Below are 15,259 nucleotides of genomic sequence, written 5' to 3' on the forward strand. Positions count from 1 at the left end.
ACATTAATCAGGCCGTTAGTTTTCTCGTATGATATGTTTTTCATTTGTCATTTTGGGGTCTTTCATAGCTGACTATGCGGTATGGGTTTTACTCATGGTTGAAGGCCGTACGATCACCTATAGTTGTTAATTTCTGTGTCATTTGGTCTCTTGTTGAGAGTTGTCTCATTGGCAATCATACCACATCTTCTTATTTCTATGTCATATTTATTATGTTTGTCACAAGTATGTGTTCTCTTCAAGTCTTAAAACGGTTTTCTTCCAATATATTATTTGGCACAAAAATTAGATTTGTGACATTTGCCTTGATTTGACTAGTATGTGTTCTCGTATGTCTATGTAAATATCACTCATACTGAACCTCGACCACATACATCTCATTATGAGCTTTATCCTCGGTATGTTTTCTATTGCGTTCCTTTAAGTCACAATGCTGACTAAACTCTGTAACACATACATGACATTCATGAGGTTTATCAACTGTATGTGTTCTCGAGTGTTTCTGTAAACTACTAAGATGACTGAACCCTTTACCACACACATCACAGACATGAGGTTTTTCACCTGTATGTGTTCTCATGTGTCTCTGTAAATTACCAAGCTGACTAAACCCTTTACCACATACATTGCAGTCATGTGGTTTATCACCTGTATGTGTTCTCATGTGAATCTGTAAACTACTAAGATGATTGAACCCTTTACCACATACATCACAGTCATGAGTTCTATCATCTGTATGTGTTATCATGTGTCTTTTTAATTCACTACCTTGACTAACAACTTTACCACATACATTACAGTCATATGGTTTATCACCTGTATGTATTCTCATGTGTCTCTGTAAATTACCAAAATGACTAAACATTTTACCACATACATCACAGTCATGAGGTTTATCACCTGAATGTATTCTCATGTGTCTCTGTAAACTAGGAAGCTGACTAAACCCCTTACCACATTCACCACAGTCATAAGGTTTATCACCTGTATGTGTTCTGATGTGAATCTGTAAAAGACCAAACCTGCTAAACCCTTTACCACATACATCACAGACATTAGGTTTTTCGCCTGTATGTGTTCTTATGTGTCTCTGTAAATTACTTAAATGACTAAAACCTTTACCACATACATCACAGACACGAGGTTTACCATCTGTATGTGTTCTCATGTGCATCTGTAAATTAACATGCCTACTAAACCGTCTACCACATACATCACAGTCATGAGGTTTATCGGCTGTATGTGTTCTCATGTGCTTCCGCAAATTACTAAGATGACTGAACCTTTTACCACATAAATCACAGACATGAGGTTTATCTCCAGTATGTGTTCTCATGTGTACCTTCAGGTTACTACCCCTAGAAAATTCTCTCGCACACACATCACATTTGTGACATTTTTCACCAGAATGTGTTCTCATGTGTCTCTTTAAGTCTCTACCGTGACTAAATTCTCTAGCACAAACATCACATGTATGCAGTTTATTATCAGTCTCTGTTCTTACGTGTCTGTGTAGAGTATCATTGATTGTGACTAAATCCTCTACCTCTACCTCATACATCATATAATTAGGTTTATCTCTGAAACAAAGAAAAAAAAAGTTAAGACTAAAACCATTTTATACGCCCTGGTAAATTACTTTTTAATTTCTATGTTGTACCTGTCCTAAGTCAGGAACCTGTTGTTCAGTGGTTGTTGTTTGTTGATGTGGTTCATACGTGTTTCTCGTTTCTCGTTTTTTATATAGATTAGACCGTTGGTTTTCCCGTTTGAATGGTTTTACACTAGTAATTTTTGGGGCCCTTTATAGCTTGCTGTTCGGTGTGAGCCAATGCTCCGTGTTGAAGGCCGTACCTTGACCTATAATGGTTTACTTTTATAAATTGATACTTGGATGGAGAGTTGTCTAATTGGCACTCATACCACATCTTCCTACATCTATGTATACACTGTTTTTGTGTAACATATTCTGCATTGATACATCTACATGTTGGGGTAGTTCTACTTCAATACTATATATGATATGGCACAAGTATACATGGAAAGGTGGGGGGGAGTGAGTCATGAAGAAAAGTATGTTACTAAATTCAACATTATTTGCATACATAATTAATAAACTGTTGACACAGAGATATGTCTTGCCTGTCTGCAGAAATTTCAGAAAAAGACAAACTGATGAACAGCAACATTGCTAATTAATTTGAAGTCGCTGGACCATGACCTAGGGACAGGACCTCAAAATAGTTGACAGACTGAGATGTTCTGATAGTAATGCAACTTTATAGAAAATTTCATGGTCTATCATTGGAAGTTCCTATCAAACTAACTTAAGCAGAAAAACTTAACATTAAAAATTGCTAATTAATTCAAAGTCACAGTACCATGACCAAGGGGACAGAGCCTCGAAATAGTCAATAGTCGTTTAACTGATATGTACTGATAGTAACGCAACTTTATAGAAAATTTTATTGATCTATCACAGACATTGCACAAGGTCAAGGTTTTCTCTAATTTTAAATGACATCTTTACACAAAATTCATTCATTCAGGGGTAATACTTATACATGTACAAGTGTCTTTTATTTTTCCTGGAGGTAGAGTTACATCCCTTAGACTTTGTGAGTCGAAAAGTTACCAAATTTGATACACTTCAAGAACCATGCACAAATATAAAAAGGTCAAGCATCTACATGATTTACATGTAAATGAGACAACATTGTCAAGCAATGTTTTGTCTTCTGAAGAAAAATGAGTTTGATTCTAAAAAATTTGTAAGGGGTTCCGCGGAACCTTGTGTCTCGCCTACTATTGCTGCTGTCAGTGTAAAAGTGTAATGTTGACTTAAAAAAAGTGAGTCCATTTATCAGTAAAAAATACAGAATTTAAAAAAAAAAAAAAATCTCTTTAGATGCTATTTCTTGGTCTTGAAGATTAGGTTCTGCCAAGTTTTATAACAATCCATGAAGGTTAACAAACTTGTCATGTCAAAACAAATTAATCAAGAGTGTCTTTTACAACATAAATGTTGCAGGCTCAACAAAAAACAGAGGCAATGTTCATTCACTTTCTGATGAAACCATTAATAACCACTACAAGAGTGCACACACTGAAATATGTCTTGCCTGCTTTACTGACCATTGATTTTATGTTGATAGTCCTTAATATAAAGGTTTACTTACAAGTATCACATAAACTTAACATAATCCAAAAAAATGAGGTCAAGATCAGATAAACCAAACCAGAAATACATGTAAACCTTACAATCTTTCCATACACCAAATATAGCTGACCTATTGCTTAGTTTCTAAGAAACAATTTTACCAGTAAAACGTGACATTGATCAATGAACCATGAAAATGAGGTCAAGGTCAGATGAACCATGCCAGACAGACATGTACACCTTACCATCAATCTATGTATTGAATACAGTTGACCTATTGCTTATAGTACCTAAGAAACAAACTTAGCCATGAAAACTTGACATTGAGCAATGAACCATGAAAATGAGGTCAAGGTCAGATGATACCTGCCAGACAGATATATACACCTTACAATCATTCCATACACCAGTCAAGGGAATAACTTAAATGAGTGATTTCTTAAACCACTGATTCAAGTAACATTTTTCCAGAATTGTTGGAAGTAAGAGTTGTGTTTCTTTAATAATCACCTATTTAAGTAGTACAAATAAATCACTAGAATAAGTGATTTAATTTTATTGTAGCTTTCAATATGTAATATTCAGACCTGCCAACTATCCCGATTTATGGGGGATATCCCCCATGAGAGGTGTTGACCTGAATTTTGAAATTCTTTATTATATAAACTGAAGACCTCAAAACAGGCATTCAAATGAGTTAAAAGGGTATTTAAGCACACAGATACTCATACAAACAATATAGGAGTGGATTAAGGACACTTTTGGCAATATAAGAGGAGCATTAGGTCCTCTTGCACTTAAAATCCCCCTTGGAGATTTTGAAAAGTTGGCAGGTATGAATAATAATTATATATAATGATCCAGGGACTAATTATGTTGCTAAAATTATCAGAACCAACATTTGTGTTTATAGGATAACCGGTCATGTCAGATGATGTACTTAATCTGGGATATATAATGACATAAACAATCACTTCTTTAAGTACATGAAGTATCATACCTCTATTGTCTTCCAAAAAATCACTTCTTTAAGTATTATTATTTTAATTACCCCCACTAATTTCAACACCCCTGAACAGTTAAATTTTATTACATTTATAATCTGTAAGATGAAACCTTGAATTTTACAGGAGAAAAATCTGTTAAGATAGTTTTAGTTCATTATGTAAAGCCTTCATTATAGCATTTTTTAAAATATATTTTAAGATTTTTCAGATGAATGATTGCATCAAAGGCATAAATGTTAACCTTGCCACTTAAAAGAAGCAAAAGGTGATTTTTTTTTTGTTTTTTAATAATAATTAGATATAATCTAAACCTGCATGTTTAAAATTTTTGTAAAACCACAAAATCACAGAATTTGTAATTGCTACTTAAATGAGTGATTTATAAGTGATTTGTTTCAGTAATTACCCTGACTGTACACCAAATATAGTTGACCTGTTGCTTATATTTTAAGAAAAACAGACCAACATACAAAAACATAACACTGAGCAATGAACTGTGAAAATGAGCTCAAGGTCAAATAAAACCTGCCAGACTGACATGTGCATCGTAAAATATTTCCATACACCAATTATAGTTGACTTATTACATATAGTATAAGAAAAAAAGACCAAAAAGACCAAAAACACAAAAACTTAACTTTAACCACTGAACCATGAAAATGAGGTCAATGTCAGATGACACCTGCCAGTTGGACATGTACACCTTACAATCATTGCATACACCAAATATAGACGACCTATTGCTTATAGTTTCTGATATATGGACTTGACCACGAAAACTTAACCTTGTTCACTGATCCATGAAATGAGGTCAAGGTCAGATGAAAATTGTCTGACAGGCATTCATGAGGACCTTGCAAGGTACAAACATACTACATATAGTTGTCCTATTACTCATAAGAGAGAAATTTAAACATTACAAAAAATGTTAACTTTTTTTTCAAGTAGTCACTGAACCTTGAAAATGAGGTCAAGGACAATGGCCATATGACAGACGGAAACTTCATAACATAATGCATCTATATACAAAGTATGAAGCATCCAGGTCTTCTACCTTCTAAAATATCAAGCTTTCAAGTAGTTAGTTAATGCGACTGCCGCCGGATCACTATCCCTATGTTGAGCTTTCTGCAATAGAAGTCGCAGGCTTGACAAAAACTGGAAAAAAACTTAGATGCAACTAAAAGCTGTTCAATCAGATCATTACTTGTAGATACATGTAGCTCAGGTTCTTGTAAATTCTCAGAAAAGAATTTATTGTCATAGGTGATAGGTGATATACTTTGACCACAAAGTCAAATAAAGTGTATTCATCCTATTTTATGAAGCATAAATTGGCTTAAGCAAGTCTGTCATTTTCTGACTTAGACAAGACTGTCACAAGTCCAAAATTGTAAACACATTTTTATCAAAATACATGATTTGACTTCTATAAGTCAGAAACAAAAAGACTTGTTTATGTCTGAGTGCTGACTGAAAGTATTGCTCATTTACAAGCCTCCAGGGAGCAATTTTTGGAGGCCTTGCCCAGTTACTTAACATATGTGCGAAATAGACTTCTTTGTTTAGTTCATGAGATAAAATATTGAAATCTTATCCAAAAATTAATTAGCAAACCAGAAAAATATTGTAAAGGCATGTTTTGACCTTCCAAAACTTGAGAATTTAAGGGGTTGTCAACAAAAATTACTAGAAGATTAAGGGGAGATTATTCAAACCTTGAAAATAAGATAAAAATCTTACAAATTTACTTAAACAGGTAAATATTACTTACATCTTCAACATGTTCAAGAAAATAAAATTGACTTGTAAAAGTATTACCCCTGACTGCCATTGGATGTTCGATGTGTACTTATTGATATTTTAGTATCAGATACATGATTTTTTATTTATAGTTGTTATTGGCTTTGAACTAGCTTTCAGTAACTGTGAGTACTCTCTAATCTCTGCTTTGTGTCTGTGTCTTTTGCAGTTTTTTTAGTCAAATTTAATAGTTTTTTGTGCTTTGTATCAATCTGATGAGTTAAGCCCTTTTTAACTGATTTTTATAGTGTGTTCTTATGCTGTGCTGTTACACATCACCACTGTCCCAGGTTAGGTGGGAGGGTTTGGCTCCCGCAAACATGTTCAACCAAGCTACAATCTGTTTGTGCCTGACCCAAGTCAGGAGCCTGTGATTCGGTGTTTTTCTTTTGTTGCTGTGAATCATATTTGTTTATCATTAATTGTTTCTTTACATAAATATATAATCCGGTCATTAGTTTTCTTGTTTGAATTGTTTTGAATTTGTTATTTTGCGGTCTTTTATTCCTTGTCATGCGGTATGGGTATTGCTCATTGTTGAAGGCCTAAAGTGACCTTCAGTCTTTAACTTCTACTTCATTTAGTCTCTGGTGGAGAGTTTTTTCATTGGTAATCATACCACATACCTTATTTTAAATAAGAATTTGGAAAAAAACATATATACGATATCCCCTCATTTATGATTGTAAAAAAATTTGTTGATTGGCATGAACAATAGAGGGACAATGGATATGTACAGGTGCGGATCCAGGATTTTTTTAAAAAGGGGGCCCCTGGCAAGCCAACGTTTCAAGTGATGCTTGTAAAGGTCTTTACTGTTTGATTTAGAAGCTCCATATGATAATTTGCTTTAATAATATTTCATTAATACCTTCTACCATGTCTACCAGAGACATGTACATGTATGTGTCTCTGCTTCTACAATACATACACGTAGTACAAATAATTATGATGTATTGAAAGGCTATTTTATTATTTTGCTTTGAGGAAGGCGTCAAAGCAAAACAATAAAATAGCCTTTTAAGACGTCATGATTATTTGGACTAACACACATGATGAATGGTTGGGTGCTTAAATCAAGTATAAATTTAAATAAATATTTTATTCAGGCGTTCGATTCAAGTTACATTTGTTTCAACTTAAATTATAAAATACAAATTAAATGTACAGTATAGTGTCTGGTAATTCCGCTCGTCCGGAAAACCCACCCACTCCCATTACTTCCGTAATTGTCACTTCCGTGAATATTTCTTCAGCAATTTTATTCAAAGGAACTGTACTTATCCTCACTGCATGTCAAATTTTAAAGAAAAATCCTTTATTACGAAAATATCGAGTGACATCTATAATACAGTTCCTAAAGCTAATGATAATCATATTATTGCTTACAAAACTCATTTCTGACTTGAATTTTTTTTTTTACGATTGTCTGGAATCCCTTTATACGTGGTCAATTAAAAATTATCATTTTCCTTTCATCATGTTCATAATTAAGTGATAAACTAGCCCTACATACACATTTACTGCGGATGGGCAGATTTACCGGACAATCACATGGCCCAAGACCACAATTAATTATCCCGCTTTTCGTTGTCCACGAATATAGTTCCTTTTAATTAGAGTGTATTTTTTCTTAATTTTTTTTCTTTCCCTTCCTCACTCATTTCTTAGTTTTTTTTGGGTGGAAATAAAAGAAGAGAGGTGAAATAATCTTTTGGATGTTGTATTTTAACTGATTTTGATATGGAAAGAGTGATTAGGCCAGGTGCAAAAAGGTGATATTTACAGTTTTCGGAACATCTCTTGACTTGTCCATAGGGGTATGGATGTGTATTGGCTAAATTTGTAAGAGTCATTGGTTCAATCTTTCTGAATTTTGGATATATTTTTGGACTAGTACTATACATTATACACACAAAAGATTTGACAAAAATGCAAGGTGCAATTTTTTTAATGAAACAAAACGTTATAAAGAACTAATAGGGGAATTTAATTGTGGTCTGTGGCCTAAGAGGTGAATTCAGGAAATATTGAATTTGTACTTTGACAACTTCCCTGAATGATCTATTGGTATTAATTTGTCAAACTACATGAGAATAAATGATTTCCACTTTTATTTGATAGAAATTTTGTAAAAAAGTGACATTTCAGCCTACATGCCCAAAATTGAACTTTTTCAGTTGTTTCAATATTTTTACAAAAGTAGCATGCTTACTTTCTCTCTGACAGATTTTTCTGGTTTTCTATTTGTGTGTGTGGTATCTAATGTAGATGTTTAACTCATTTTTGAACACTGAACACAAAAAAAAGTAGATAAAATCAGAATAAGAGTGCAAAATGTGCTGCTTTAATGGTCTTAGTCTAACGGTCAGTATGAAGCAAGTGAAAAATGAGGTTCTATGCACATACAAGTTGAATTCCTTTTAGCAGATTTCACTGAATCTGTATCAAAAGCACTTATTACTGGTTGTTTGACCTTGTCTGTTTCACAGACTACCTTTATTTTCTTTTGTTTGATAGCTAGTGGTTAAAATATTGGCCTTTTGAGGCTGAAATTTCATGCCGGTTTTAAAAAGTAAAGTAAATAACTTTGCATCAAATCATACTGTCTACATATATAGTTGAAAGTGACAGTCATGTTACATCCAGGCTCCATGTTTTATCAAATCTAAACAAAGATTTGAGCAAAAAGAAGCATATCTCTATCTACCATATCATTTATATGCTTTTTAATATGCAAATGTGGGGAACGACCTAAATTGACAACCTGTTTTTTTAAGCTTGACATTGCTGAAGACCATTTTATTCACATGTGTTATGCTATTTGAAACTTATATTTCCATTAAAAGTACATTTATAACATGTAAAAGGTGTTTTTATAACTTAACAACTTCAGAAAATTGTGGTAAGTGAAAAATATTACATTTCATATAAGGCCTCGATTCATTTGAAAACCTCTATTTTTTGGCACAGGCTCATATAAAATTTACTTCTGGCCATTTTTTATAAGTCTGAAACATGAAGTATGCTATCTGTTGCTTTTAATAGGTGATAACTTATACATAGAAACATTAAAAAATGTAAGTTTTGGTATATTTTGGTTTTTAGAAGCCCAAATTTGATAGTTGAAATTGCTCTAATTCAACGCCACAATTCAGCACCCAAAGTTCAGATATAAAAAATGCCACATTTTTTATAATTGGTATCATATGGCTTTGAAACTTTGTAAACTGTTTTATAATACACTAAGCTTAAATCATGCCAAGTTTTATTAGAATTGGTCAAGTTTAAGACCCCTAATAGGCCCAAGACCACAATTAATTATCCCGCTTTTCGTTGTCCACGAATATAGTTCCTTTTAATTAGAGTGTATTTTTTCTTAATTTTTTTTCTTTCCCTTCCTCACTCATTTCTTAGTTTTTTTTGGGTGGAAATAAAAGAAGAGAGGTGAAATAATCTTTTGGATGTTGTATTTTAACTGATTTTGATATGGAAAGAGTGATTAGGCCAGGTGCAAAAAGGTGATATTTACAGTTTTCGGAACATCTCTTGACTTGTCCATAGGGGTATGGATGTGTATTGGCTAAATTTGTAAGAGTCATTGGTTCAATCTTTCTGAATTTTGGATATATTTTTGGACTAGTACTATACATTATACACACAAAAGATTTGACAAAAATGCAAGGTGCAATTTTTTTAATGAAACAAAACGTTATAAAGAACTAATAGGGGAATTTAATTGTGGTCTGTGGCCTAAGAGGTGAATTCAGGAAATATTGAATTTGTACTTTGACAACTTCCCTGAATGATCTATTGGTATTAATTTGTCAAACTACATGAGAATAAATGATTTCCACTTTTATTTGATAGAAATTTTGTAAAAAAGTGACATTTCAGCCTACATGCCCAAAATTGAACTTTTTCAGTTGTTTCAATATTTTTACAAAAGTAGCATGCTTACTTTCTCTCTGACAGATTTTTCTGGTTTTCTATTTGTGTGTGTGGTATCTAATGTAGATGTTTAACTCATTTTTGAACACTGAACACAAAAAAAAGTAGATAAAATCAGAATAAGAGTGCAAAATGTGCTGCTTTAATGGTCTTAGTCTAACGGTCAGTATGAAGCAAGTGAAAAATGAGGTTCTATGCACATACAAGTTGAATTCCTTTTAGCAGATTTCACTGAATCTGTATCAAAAGCACTTATTACTGGTTGTTTGACCTTGTCTGTTTCACAGACTACCTTTATTTTCTTTTGTTTGATAGCTAGTGGTTAAAATATTGGCCTTTTGAGGCTGAAATTTCATGCCGGTTTTAAAAAGTAAAGTAAATAACTTTGCATCAAATCATACTGTCTACATATATAGTTGAAAGTGACAGTCATGTTACATCCAGGCTCCATGTTTTATCAAATCTAAACAAAGATTTGAGCAAAAAGAAGCATATCTCTATCTACCATATCATTTATATGCTTTTTAATATGCAAATGTGGGGAACGACCTAAATTGACAACCTGTTTTTTTAAGCTTGACATTGCTGAAGACCATTTTATTCACATGTGTTATGCTATTTGAAACTTATATTTCCATTAAAAGTACATTTATAACATGTAAAAGGTGTTTTTATAACTTAACAACTTCAGAAAATTGTGGTAAGTGAAAAATATTACATTTCATATAAGGCCTCGATTCATTTGAAAACCTCTATTTTTTGGCACAGGCTCATATAAAATTTACTTCTGGCCATTTTTTATAAGTCTGAAACATGAAGTATGCTATCTGTTGCTTTTAATAGGTGATAACTTATACATAGAAACATTAAAAAATGTAAGTTTTGGTATATTTTGGTTTTTAGAAGCCCAAATTTGATAGTTGAAATTGCTCTAATTCAACGCCACAATTCAGCACCCAAAGTTCAGATATAAAAAATGCCACATTTTTTATAATTGGTATCATATGGCTTTGAAACTTTGTAAACTGTTTTATAATACACTAAGCTTAAATCATGCCAAGTTTTATTAGAATTGGTCAAGTTTAAGACCCCTAATAGGCCCAAGACCACAATTAATTATCCCGCTTTTCGTTGTCCACGAATATAGTTCCTTTTAATTAGAGTGTATTTTTTCTTAATTTTTTTTCTTTCCCTTCCTCACTCATTTCTTAGTTTTTTTTGGGTGGAAATAAAAGAAGAGAGGTGAAATAATCTTTTGGATGTTGTATTTTAACTGATTTTGATATGGAAAGAGTGATTAGGCCAGGTGCAAAAAGGTGATATTTACAGTTTTCGGAACATCTCTTGACTTGTCCATAGGGGTATGGATGTGTATTGGCTAAATTTGTAAGAGTCATTGGTTCAATCTTTCTGAATTTTGGATATATTTTTGGACTAGTACTATACATTATACACACAAAAGATTTGACAAAAATGCAAGGTGCAATTTTTTTAATGAAACAAAACGTTATAAAGAACTAATAGGGGAATTTAATTGTGGTCTGTGGCCACATTTCCGATAAAAACACGGATGACCCACTTGTTTTGTTGATTTTAAAATTTGTTTCAGATATTTTTGGGGAAATGAGATAAACTACTCAAAATTGAGTTGTCAGTGAATCGATTTATATTAAATTTGATACAATTTGTATATAATTAAGCAGAAATACATACATTCAAAGTCTTATGTGGGCGGATTTACCGGACTATGTCGTATAAAGAATGTTTGAAAACGAAATTTTAACATGATTAACATTCTGTAAAATATGTTATTAACGGTCTCAAAATGGCAAATATAAGTATGAACGAGTGGTTACTAGCTTCTTAGATGCCATATTATAGGAAGCATTGAGGTTACCTGATATTTAGGAATTCAGTTTGTAAATAAGATAAATCGTTGTCTACCGAAACAGGGGAATATAAGTAAGGGGGAAGGAAACCAATACTACTGTAATCATATTTCTGCCAATCAAGGCACACCTCCATTCTCACGGAGGAAAATGTCAATACACAATAATATACGATACAACTGTCATCACTTGATATGTTTAAATAAAATAATTTCCACCACTGCGAGGATTAATACACTTCCGAATATAATTAAAACAATAAAATCTTTCGGCAGTAAAAAAATTAAAATGTTCTTTCAATACAAAATCAAATGATTCTGTGACCATGTGTGCCCATCATTCCGATGCAAGCTACCTATATAATACTTATTAGCATTTAAATATATGTATGCGAGTAAGTCTATTGTAGAATAAAGGATGATGGGAAAAACTGCGTTTGTTTACTTTTTGAAAATACAAAATAATAGAATTGAATGTATGTTTTAACAGAATTTCATTAGAATATAACTTTTTAATGTATAATAACAGGATAAAAGTCCAAAAAAGTGTTATTTAAGCAGCAGAATTCATAATATTGATTACTGAATGCGATCCATTTTAACTATAGATGCGATGAATTATCACTGTAAGTGCAATCATTTCTGATGTGGAATTTTTGGAAGTGCGATGAATTTTCATTGTCGTTTTATATGATTATTCGACTTACAGCAACTGAAAATAGTTTTTAAATGACTTTAATATTGATGATATTTACAATTTGAAATGCAAGCTAGTCGTAGATGCTTACTATTTAAAATAGTCACATGGTGTTCATGTAATATAAATGATATACAATGCTGCCAGGAGCAGTAAACTTTGTTTTCATAAACATTGAATACGTAACTGAACAGTTAGTCAATTAGTCTTTGGTGTAAATATAAGAACGGTATATCTACCAACATTGCTTCGCGATGTAGCGATTAACGTCCGGAATCAACTGTACGGCGGTTATACCCCGTGGTATAGAACCATTTAAACATGTAACAATAAACTGTTTTCAATATTTCTTTGTATTCTCGCAATTGCGTATTGGCTTATTTGTAAAACCGACTTATAAGAAATTCAAGCATATTTAAGGTGACTCGACTGTTTCTCGAACTTTCTTTACTGTACAAGATTTATACATGATAAATATCAATTATCCAGTCATCCAAGCGTCAATTGTTTGTGCAAGATGAAAACGTTTCCACTCATTCAATCGTGAAATGAAGATCGTTTTGTGAATGCTCTTTGTTATCTCAAATGCATCCATTAGAGCTATTTTCCTAACGCTTGTAGTTTAAAGGTTCGGTTGGCTTGCTTGCTTTGTTTGTATAAACGTTTGCTCAATCTTAATTACAATGCTTAGGCAACATTTACACAGTCAAGGCCAACCACACCGTTTAACTACAAGCATTAGGAAATTAGCTCTAATGACGTTTAATTTATTAGTATGCGATGTAGATTTAGACCGAAACAGAAACTTTGCTTTTCCGAGGACGTGGATTGGCTTAACTGTCCAAGATATATGTATTTAATGATGACGTGTCATAGGAAAGAATAAAGTTTATCCTACATATAGATCAGGACAAATTATTTGAGAAAATAGAATTGACTATACTAGCAATAAATACCATGTTTAAGGAATTTATTGATATATTACCTCAGACTTTCACTCACTAAGTATGCATATATAATCAATCCTTCTGACTTCATAAATTTTGTTAGAGAGTCGGCTGAATTAAGACTTTATATAATGAAAATTAATTCCCTTCTGAGAAAATGCATCGCATATACAATAGAAATGAATCGCCCTACAGTGAAAATGAAAGTCTAGTATCATTATTCGACAGTAAACATGAATCGAATAACGAAAACAGCATAGTGGAATTTGATTCAATATCAACAAGCCGAATAACAAAACCTGTTTTAAGTTAAACAACATTAAAAATTATGTTAAAAGGTACATTTTTCTGCAAATGAAACTTAACTGCTACTTTTAAATCTCTTGCACGCTCTGTTCGTGAACTATTCTTAACATTTATCTATTTGTGTATCAATTTTGCACCTGGATGGCTGTAGGCGCGATGAAAACCCGTCTGCATCTCATACCTATATCATGAATTTATAAAAACAGTACACATTATATATTATAATTCCTTAATTTGTTCAAAAATCTTGAATTTGTCGTCTGTTTATTTATCATTCTACATCAGAAATTCATCACGGATACAGTAAAAATGACATTTTAGGATTCGCACATTACATACACTGGGGTTGATAATTAATTGGAGAAGATAAGCTGGAGGGGATGTATCTTTAGCTAGAATCAAACTTCCATTGTTTAAAATTTTTGATATAAGTGGTTTTCTTGCTCTTCTAATTTTTCACATAACAGGATAAAGTGTTCAACTGTTTCAACTGCTTTATTACATAATTTACAAATTAAACTGATATATTTCTTTGAAAATGAGGCTTTGTGGGTTTGAAGGATATAGTTCCCAGTTGAAATATTAAGACGTACAGGAATTTTTCTGATATCTTTTATTTTTGCGCTGACCGAAATTGCTAAAGGATGTACGGATCCAATGTAATATTTATGGTCTATGATTTTTAGTGTTGAATACCCTTTTAATTCTTCAATAATATTTGAGGTCCAATAGGCATACATTTTTGTTTTAACTAACTTTTTCCATTGAAAATTTGATAACGGGCTGTTCAGCTAATCATACATGTCTGTAATTCCATATTTTAAACATATTTCCTTAATTTCAATAAACCAACTGTGACTGTTGTGGGGCTTTATCTGTAGTTGTCTTTCGGCTAGCCGCCATTCAATTGAATCCATTTAGCTCTAGGTGTTTCCAAATAGATTGATAGCTTTAATATGGATTTCAGCTTCAACAGGAAGTAAACCGGACAAGGTATAAACTGCAGAATCAGCTACATTAGTATTTAAAGGGGCATTAGCTGTCAAATTCATCTTCATTGATTTGACTCTACTTCTCATATTTGATTTATAACATACTAAAACGTATAACTAAATTATAAAAAGTCTAAAATAAACAATTAACAATGCATGGGATCGATAATATGTATCATAATTTCGTGTGTATTTTAGTCTAGACGCCATCTAATTGACCATCGAGGTGACCTCCGAAGACTACCGACGGTCGTATAACCCGATAAAAACATAAATATAGATATAAATAGATAGCGAACTCGTGCAATTGGATTTTTCTAGGTCTGTTTGATTTCAGATTATAGGTTAAAAATATATGTTAATCATCGTTTTTACCTGCATAAGAATGAGTTTTTGTGGATCAAATCAGTCAATTAAATGATTTACCCTTGTTTCACTTTCAATGTTTATATTCTTTTGCTTTTAATAACTGAACACGCCTAATTCATGCGTAACCCATCTTTAGTTA

The 15,259-nt window shown here is 32.4% G+C and overlaps 1 protein-coding gene across 1 annotated transcript; it reads right to left on the reverse strand.

The window, feature by feature from the left end:
- Positions 1 to 254: 254 nt before the first annotated feature.
- LOC127711293 (zinc finger protein OZF-like) lies at positions 255 to 11,873 on the reverse strand. The gene is made up of 2 exons (XM_052217286.1): positions 11,819 to 11,873; positions 255 to 1,580 (listed from the first exon to the last, which is right to left on the reverse strand). The coding sequence occupies exon 2, from the start codon at positions 1,562 to 1,564 to the stop codon at positions 347 to 349; it is 1,218 nt and encodes a 405-aa protein (XP_052073246.1). The 5' UTR covers positions 1,565 to 1,580; positions 11,819 to 11,873; the 3' UTR covers positions 255 to 346.
- Positions 11,874 to 15,259: the final 3,386 nt, after the last annotated feature.

The sequence above is a fragment of the Mytilus californianus genome, unplaced genomic scaffold, assembly GCF_021869535.1.
Source record: "Mytilus californianus isolate M0D057914Y unplaced genomic scaffold, xbMytCali1.0.p SCAF_8, whole genome shotgun sequence".
Lineage (NCBI taxonomy): Eukaryota > Metazoa > Mollusca > Bivalvia > Mytilida > Mytilidae > Mytilus > Mytilus californianus.